This window comes from Lates calcarifer, linkage group LG12 (genome assembly GCF_001640805.2).
Source record: "Lates calcarifer isolate ASB-BC8 linkage group LG12, TLL_Latcal_v3, whole genome shotgun sequence".
NCBI classification, from domain to species: domain Eukaryota; kingdom Metazoa; phylum Chordata; class Actinopteri; family Centropomidae; genus Lates; species Lates calcarifer.
Genome location: NC_066844.1, coordinates 23698655 through 23707529, shown reverse-complemented (window position 1 = coordinate 23707529; position 8875 = coordinate 23698655). Strand labels below are relative to the sequence as shown.

At 40.8% G+C, this 8875-nt stretch overlaps 1 protein-coding gene across 2 annotated transcripts; it reads left to right on the top strand.

The window, feature by feature from the left end:
- The first annotated feature begins 435 nt into the window (after positions 1–435).
- bap1 (BRCA1 associated protein-1 (ubiquitin carboxy-terminal hydrolase)) lies at positions 436–7256 on the top strand. 2 transcript variants are annotated; one of them, XM_018685814.1, is made up of 17 exons: positions 436–629; positions 940–969; positions 1083–1137; positions 1287–1419; positions 1701–1820; positions 2196–2257; positions 2410–2552; positions 2738–2816; positions 2912–3035; positions 3380–3518; positions 3631–3806; positions 4026–4159; positions 4292–4755; positions 5008–5234; positions 5444–5536; positions 5631–5703; positions 6248–7256. In XM_018685814.1, the coding sequence occupies exons 1-17, from the start codon at positions 593–595 to the stop codon at positions 6379–6381; spliced, it is 2223 nt and encodes a 740-aa protein (XP_018541330.1). In that variant the 5' UTR covers positions 436–592; the 3' UTR covers positions 6382–7256. The 2 variants fall into 2 exon arrangements, with proteins under 2 accessions (XP_018541330.1, XP_018541329.1); XM_018685813.1 differs by having other exon boundaries at positions 5005–5234.
- Positions 7257–8875: the final 1619 nt, after the last annotated feature.

Below are 8875 nucleotides of genomic sequence, written 5' to 3'. Positions count from 1 at the left end.
TTTCTAACAGTTTCATCTTTAATCCTGTACATTCATACATATTTACTATATGACACATTGAACATCTACAGTTACAGTTCATCTACAGTTTGTAAATATTAATATCATAGTTTGAACAGTTTGATTTTCTGGCATTAAATATGACTTTAATTTCGCAGTATATAACAGCTTCTCAAAAACACTGTGGTGCCGTCCTGAAGAAAAGTGGACGTAGGGCCACAAATGCTAATTTTACCTTTATGTAACAATTTGTCAGGTTATATCACACTCGCCATTATTTATAAAGTGCTGGATATAGTTTTACACTGATGTTTTAAAAACTAAAAAACAAAATTGTGTATTGATCATTTGATTGATTCATTCATTCATTCATGTTTTGCTTTTTTTGACTACAGGAAGCTGCTGGTAGGACAGCCGTCGTCTCTTGATGACGCGATTTGGAAGCGACCATCTTTGTCTATTGTGTTTATGTTGAGCTCTCCATAGTTATTTCGTGAATGGACGCAGCGTTACCGTCAAAGTTTTTTACCTCTCTTTACGACATGGATTGGAAAACATCTTAAATATTAGTCAGCTGCGCACACATGTAAAAATGAACAAAGGCTGGCTGGAGCTGGAGAGTGATCCAGGTGAGAAATGTCGCCAGACAACACCGCTAACTAACGTTAGCTTCCACATAGTACCAGAGGGACAGTGTAGCTTCATAAGCAGCGCGATTTATTAAACTCAGAGAACAACTTTAGTACAATACAAGATTAAAACATGGTTAGATAGGATGTTAATGTGTATTGTGGTGTTCAAATTGATGGAGCGATGAACCAAGGCGAAATATAATGAGGAGTAATGTTAGCTGCAACAATATTTCACTGGTCTTTCATTTGTTTTCCGGCTTGTTCTGTGTTAATTATTGAATCAGAAATAACATTTTTATAATTTCAGGGCTGTTCACTCTACTGGTGGAAGATTTTGGTGAGTAGCTCTAAACGTCTCGCAGTGCTGCGGTGTAAATGGCCAACACACCGATTTGGAGTCCTCGGGCGAGTAAAACTTAAAACGTTTCTTTGTGTGTGTGTGTGTGGTAGGTGTCAAAGGTGTCCAGGTAGAGGAAATCTATGATCTTCAAAGCAAGTGTCAAAGGTATGTAACCTGGAAGTCTGTTTGGTGAATGAGATGTAAATCAAGAATGTCGGTCAAATTCATCTCTGTAAGAACTTTCTGTTTCCTGCATCTTCTTGTACTTGTAGCAACAACATGTGAAAAATATTTGACATAAATGTATTTTTCAGTCCTGTCTATGGCTTCATCTTCCTGTTCAAGTGGATCGAGGAACGTCGATCCAGGAGAAAAGTTAACACGCTGGTGGATGAGACCTCTGTTATTGATGAGGAAATTGTAAATGATATGTTCTTTGCTCATCAGGTAAGTAAGTCCCTAGGTGATCATCAGTGTTGATGATCATTGTAGTTGTTGCTGTCATATATTGTCTTTGCGGTTAGTGAACAGAAACCACAGATCAGAAATGTAAGAGCCTGTAGTCATCCTTACATATATGAAACTGGAAACAAGTAGATGTGATAAGAAATTGTGCAGCTTCCAACCATTTAAAGTCTATACTTATGTGTTTATATCTTGCAATAATACAAAAAACCAAACTCTGAATTGGATTTGTTTGTTTTTTGTGCTGCCATGTTTGCATCTAGCTGATACCAAATTCATGTGCCACCCACGCCTTGTTGAGTGTGCTTCTGAACTGCAGTGGCGTTGAGCTTGGCACCACGCTTAGTCGCATGAAGGCTTTCACAAAAGGCTTTAGTCCAGAGGTAAGAGGTTTTTCAAACTCATTCTCGAATGTCTGTTATATTTAATGCAATTTAATGGTTTTTCTCAATCACAGCTTTCATTTTCATCAGCTTTTTTATTTTTTCTTGTTTTGTAACATATTAAGAGATCAGATCAGAATCTACTTTTCTCAAACACATTAAATTGATAAGAATCTCTCAATTTTTCTATAACTCTCCCTCCATCTCTGTCTCTCTCTCTCTCTTTCTCTCTCTCTCTCTCTCTCTCTCTCTCTCCCTCCCTCTCCCTCTCTCTGTCTCTCTCTGTCTGTCTCTCTCTCTCTCTCTGTCTGTCTCTCTCTCTCTCTCATCCTCCCTCTCTGTCATGTTTAATTTTCAATTTGTATGTATTTTCAGAGTAAAGGTTATGCAATAGGAAATGCCCCAGAGCTTGCCAGAGCACATAACAGCCATGCCAGGTAGGTTACTGTCAGTGATTCATTTTTTAGTGTTCAGGTGTCTCTGATTCTGTGAAAAAACATCTTCTGTGATTGGTCTGTCATACTGGGGGAGATGTCAGCCTTTGTGAATTCATCAGTTCCTCAAACTCTCTTTCCGTGTTTCTATGGAGACCGGAGCCCAGGCACCTGCCGGAAAAACAGAATGGGATCAGTGCAGTGCGGACCATGGAAGCCTTCCACTTTGTTAGCTATGTGCCCATCAAAGACCGCCTCTTTGAGCTCGATGGACTCAAGGCTTACCCCATTGACCATGGTACGATATGTGCTGATATGGAAATAGCCTGTTATCTGTTGGTTTCGTCTGCGTCTGTGACACTGAAAAAGTTTTAAAAACCATTGGTAGGATGTTTCTCTGCTGTGAGTTCTATTAATGTATTTACTGTTGTTTTGTAATGTACAAAAGTGCTACTTTAAGTGTAATAATACACCATGTTTTAGGGCCTTGGGGAGAGGAGGAGGAATGGACTGATAAAGCTCGGCGAGTTATCATGGAGAGGATTGGACTGGCCACTGCTGGGTGAGTCCTGAACCAATTAACTCAGGTAGTAGTGGTTCACCTTCTACATGCCACCCTCAAGGCTTCATTCTCTTCATTCTCTGCTCTTTTCACAGTGAGCCGTACCATGACATCCGCTTCAACCTGATGGCAGTGGTGCCTGACCGCAGAATGAAGTACGAGTCCAAACTGGAAATTCTAAAGAGGAATCGACAGACTGTTCTGGAGGGTTTACAGAAGGTCAGGAACTGCCACAAGTTTCATCGCAGGCAAATCACAGTGCCACAGCTCTAGGTGGCAGAGTGGCTGGTCAGGTTATCTGTGATACAGACATACACATGTATGTTGTGGTTAGATGGTAGTTGTAGTAGTTGTTAGATAGCTAATTCTGCACGTCAACACTGACACTTAATGTGATGTCTTCTAATATTCCTAATAATAGTGAGAGCATATTAAACTTCTATGTATTTATCCACACAGGATCTCCATAGTCATGTTCACTGGTATAGGTGAATATAGTGTGGAATAGCTTTTGTGTGTGTTTTTTTTGAGGGGCCAACTAAAATATGTTGTCGTGACTTCAGATGATCCGGCTCACTCAGCCAGAGCTCGTCCATGACAAGAAGCAGCAGGACTCCTCCTCTCCTGATGATGGTGCCACGACAATCAAGAAAGAGGCAGATACGGAGCCGGTTACATCCCAGGCTGACCAGGCTTCTTCAGGTACTTTACTTAGATTTATTTGCAGTGTCTTTCCTTTAATTTTGCCCTGGAACTTGTGTAGGAGTTTGTCATAAACATTAAACTGATATGAAGACATTGACTCTTGTTTTAGATTCAATAGATGAGTCAGGAGGTCAATCCAAGGAAGCTCCTAGTCCTTCAGGAAACACTAAAGTCATGGGCAAACCACCAGTCCCTGCTGGAGTTCCCCCACAAGTCACCAACCCCATCGTTCAGCGCCTGCCTGCCTTCCTGGACAACCACAACTACGCCAAGTCTCCAATGCAGGCATGTGTTTGCTTATAAATGGTTGTAGATGTTTAATCACTCTCTCTGTTGTTTTATCCTTCTTTATCACTCTTAAGCAGAAGGATGCAGAATGCCTCTTGTGCAAGGTGCTATTATTAAGAAAATTGAAACCCCTCTACTGTAAGACAAAGTCATGGTGTTCATGATGATGCATAAAATCAATTTATGGAATCTTATTTAACATTCTCTCATTGACAGGAGGAAGAGGATCTTGCTGCTGGAGTTGGTCGCTCTCGTATGCCGGGGCCTCCCCAGCAACCATACTCTGACGATGAAGATGACTATGAGGATGATGAGGAGGAAGTAACTGCTTCTGCAGGCACCTCAAACAGGTCAGTGATGTGATGAGGGTAGGTGTATAATTTCATCACATGTTACCTGTTCTGACCTGATAAAGCTTTTTCAGTGGATGCTTTTATAAATCTGGATTAGGCAATTTTTTAACATTTGCTTTTTCCCCCCAGGTTTAGGCGGAAAGGAAGTCTGCGCTCACGACCAGGACGGGGTGGGACCGGAATGGAAAGCCAGATTGCCCTGAGTGTCCTGGCTGAGAAACTGAAGAAAGAGGCCCAAAGGAAAGATGCCCTAAATACACCTCTTTCCGTACGCACAGAAGGCCGCACCGGAGGCATTTGCATCACATCTGCCTCGCAGCCCTCCCCCACACCCAGCAACGAGAGCACCGACACGGCCTCGGAGATTGGCAGCGCCTTCAATTCCCCGCTGCGCTCGCCCGCACGCTCCCAGGCTGCCACGCGCCCGTCCAGTCCAGTCGCATCCCATCTGTCCCGTGTGCTGTTCGGAGAAGATGAGATGCTGAGGCTAGACTCCAGACATAACCGCGCTGTAAGAGAACTGGGTCCCTCTGTCAGTGTAGCCTTGTTACACCTGCAGGAAGATGGAGTCATCTACACTCTCCCTCCATCTGGCGAGTACACAATGATCATTACTGTTGTCCATGTTATTTACAAAGGTGATTTGAAGGCCTCTGCTGAAGTAAGCATCTGAGCCTATCACTTGGTATTTAGAGCACAGTCAGAGCATATGAATCATTTTAGACAGTAGATGTAAACAGTTTGAGTTGACCGTAATGAGCATAACATACACTCTTTTTGTAATGGATTGCCTGTGTCCAGCTAATGTTGATAGATTGTTACTTTATTTGTTGCCTTTACAGTAGATTCAGCTGCTGATGGTACAAAGCGGCCTTGTACTCCTGAGAAGACAAAAGAGAAGGAGCAAGCGGGAGAGAAGGAAGGAGGGAAGGAGGGAGATGAGGGACCATCTGCGGAGGTGAAAGAAGAGGACAGCAAAGATGGAGCAGAGGTGAAACCCAGCAAGGAAAAGCTCAACGCTATGGAAACTGCTGCAGACAGCAAGCCCCCTGGGGATAAGTACTCACCAAAAGTAAGTCCAGAAAATCCTCCTGTGTTATAATGCACTGTAGCATGTACCTTGGTATGCTTCTCAGCCAGCCACCATTTCTTTTTGTATCACCGTACCCTCACATTTTTGTGCTTGTGCTGCCAATTAGGGAGCCGTTTTCTTGAGCTGTGTACTAAAAATACATAATAAACAAACACGCGAAGCACTTCATCTTATTCTGTCTCTTACAGGAGCTGCTTGCGCTGCTTAAGTGTGTTGAGGCTGACATCGCCAATTATGAGGTGTATCTGAAAGAAGAAGTGGAAAAGAGAAAGAAATACAAAGTAGGTTTTGTTTACCTGTAACAAATCTAGCATCCTTGGAGTGATGTGGATTGTATTGGCTTTTCATCAGAATCTTTTGTTTTCATTTGTTTAGATTGACGATCAGAGGAGGACCCATAATTATGACGAGTTCATCTGCACCTTTATATCAATGCTGGCCCAAGAAGGTAAATCTGATCACCATTTTTTTGCCATTTAAAAAAAAAAAAAAAAAACTTTTTTGAAGTTGCAAAATTCAATTCCTGCATTCTCAGTGGTTCTTCATTCACATCACACTTCATTTATGGATATTTTTGTGCTGAGCTAAACTATAGACTCACTTAAGAGTCGAGGCAATAAGGGGCGAAAAGGCACAGGACTGCCACAAGTGCATAGTTGTCTCATAGTAGTAGTAGTAAGGTAAGTCTTACTACTCCCTTTAGGAGTATGTTACACAGAGACAGTTAATAGAGCAGTTACCATTTTAACAGTTACAAATTACAAATACAAACAGACCCACACTTCTTCTCCTTACTGCCTTAACAAAACACACAGAAAAACACAGCAGCTATGACACTACTACACACAAGTATATTACATAACCTCGTGCATAGAGATGGAAGAAAGGGTGTTTGACAGCAACCTAGCTACATGCTAAAAATCTGTTGTTTTGTTAGCATTTTTATTCTTTCCTGGCTCCCTCATTCGCTCATGGCTGGCTATCCTCTGCAGGAATGCTGGCTAGCCTCGTGGAGCAAAACATTTCCGTGCGTCGACGGCAGGGAGTAAGTATCGGCCGGTTGCACAAACAGAGGAAGCCCGATCGCAGGAAACGTTCCCGGCCTTACAAAGCCAAACGCCAGTAATTACAAACAATCATAACTTCTGTAAGTAACGGAGAAAAATAAGTCGCTGCACTCCTGAAACTCTCTCATAAAGGCAGTTTAGTGTTGTATTTTAGTAAGAACCTCTTCTTCCTCATGAAATTGACCATGTATTTGGTCAGTCCTTTTATCCATTATGTATATACGTACCTCCATTTTAGTCTCAATGTAAATTTTCTTCTTGTGCCAATGCTGTCTACAGATTGTAAATATGAAAAAAGGCATGTCCCCAGTGATGCATCTGAATGCTTTTTACTGAAAGATCTTCTCGTCAGTCTTGTGGTCAGTACGGTTTGAGTCATTTGTTGGAGCATAGATTTCTCTAAAACGCCTCTGTATGTCACTAAATATACACTTTGGTAACCACAAGTCAAAATTTCTTCAGCTGTGTCTCTCTTTCGTGTTTTCACGGTGCCAATGAAGTATTGAATGTTTTGACAAAAAAAGGCCATGTGTTTTATTCATCCACAGCATTTCAGCTTCAGTATATGCAGTGCAGGTAATTCACTGTGTAACATAAAAAAAGCATCTTTTAATCACATTCTTCATGGACAATTTTAATCTCAAGAAGAGGAAGTCATGATGCATCAGGGTTTTTTTTCTTTTTTCAGTGGAATGTCTTTTGAACTGAGAGTCTCTAGTTGGTGTATGTGTTTCTCTCAAGGTCCTGCAAATGAAAAACAAGCTCTTGCGTTATTTTTGTACCTGAAATGGATCTCTGAGTGAGTGAATATAAATTTGGATGTGTGCAGTTGTGTGTTTTGTACATATGTATCTGTTAATTGGCTCACCTGTACGATGGGTTCAGTTGTTCTTTGTGCTTGCCAATTCATACAATAATAAAGTTGGTGAAAGTATCTTGCTATAATCCAGGTTTCTTTTACGTGTTTTGAGGTTTTTAAAGTGACCTGACCACAGTGATAGTAATTAAAGTAAATGGATAGATGTAGGACTCCACCTCACAGTGCAGCAGTGTTAATGTGTTTACAGATGTTAGTTACAGAAATCATGTTAAAAAATCCCAGTAGGTTGATTAGATTAGGTTTATTAGATAAACATTAAGTGTTTTATTGTAGTGACAGTTGGCGTACACTAGGGAGAGCAGTCATTCAGAGAGGAGTGGGGCCATCTCAGATTCATCTCAGGACTATACTCTGAGGAGATGTCATTCACAATAAAACAAACACTAGGTTTACTGCCGTAGGACTGTGTTGTGGCACCATGGCTTTGGTGTACCTATGTTTTCAGATTGGTATTTAGTACTCTTGGTGTTTTTGTATTGGCATCTGGCATTTTCTAGAGTAATCTCAGTTCTCATTACTGACAGTGTTTTGTTAAATACTGTGTAGCTATAGTTTGTTGTTTTGCTCAATAAAAGGAACCATGTTAATTTAATAGTTATTTTTACATGGTCTCAAGTCTTTCATAATGTTTAATATAATTTACTACTAGATATAACGAGCTTTGGATGGGACTTTTTGATTGTGTTTTGCTGGGTATTTTTTAGTCTGAGTTATATTTTTCCTCAGATACTGTCAGTCTTTACTTGAGGATATGTTTGAGCACTGATATGATGATCTTACAATAATGACACTTTCTCCCTGGCAGAGTAGCAAAGTACACACAGTGGCCTGTGTGGGAGTAGGAGCTAAAAAAAACACCCCTCAGCCACACATCTTCAGTGGAGCAGATGTTTGAGTTAAATAAATCCATGCTGTGCTGTTATGTCACCACTGTTTGCCTATAATGTGGTTGGCTGGCTTCATCATGTAGCCCAGTAGCACGTTTGTAAAATATCCCATAGGCACTGCAGTTTCCAGTATTGGCATGTTGATTTTCTTAAAACCTTTTCTTGATTAGATGATTAATCATTTGGTCTCTACTTTGCCAAACAATTCCCACAACTTTAATAATGACTCAAAGCCCTGGCTAACATCAGTCAGTTTTTTTTTTAATTTCCACAACCCAAACACATTCAGTTCTCACAGGAATGGAAATACAGTATGCAGGGCTGCAGCTAACGACTATTTTAGATTAATCTTAAAATTATTTTTAAGACTAGATATCTAAATCATTTATTCTATGAAATGTCAAACAATTGCAAAAATATTTCCCTGAGGTGCAGGTGACGTCTTCAAATGTCTTGTTTGGTTCAACCAAAAGAAATATAGGCCACAGAAAACCAGCAAATATCTTCTGAAACAACAGCATCGATTAATAGATAATCAAAATAGCTGACAATGATTTTTCTGTCGATCGACTAATTGATTAATCAGCTGTTTCAGCTCTAAATGTATGGTACCCATTTAAACGTGCAGTCCATAGTATTTGGTGTTTGGTTACAAAACAAATGGTCTGTAAAGGGGAAAGACTTGAGTTGAATCGGGGAGGTGCCAGTGGTCCCCAGTCATGTGCCAGAGAGGGCTATAAGGCATCTGCGTGGTGACTTGAGATAACTGAGCACCGCGAACGCGCA

Bases quoted from the DNA above. Each gene is read 5' to 3' on its own strand.
- bap1 (XM_018685813.1), top strand. From the start codon at position 593: ATGAACAAAGGCTGGCTGGAGCTGGAGAGTGATCCAG. The intron at 2,258-2,409 runs GTAGGTTACTGT...GTTTCTATGGAG, and splicing joins GCACATAACAGCCATGCCAG to ACCGGAGCCCAGGCACCTGC. The intron at 4,756-5,004 runs GCGAGTACACAA...TTGCCTTTACAG, and splicing joins CTACACTCTCCCTCCATCTG to TAGATTCAGCTGCTGATGGT.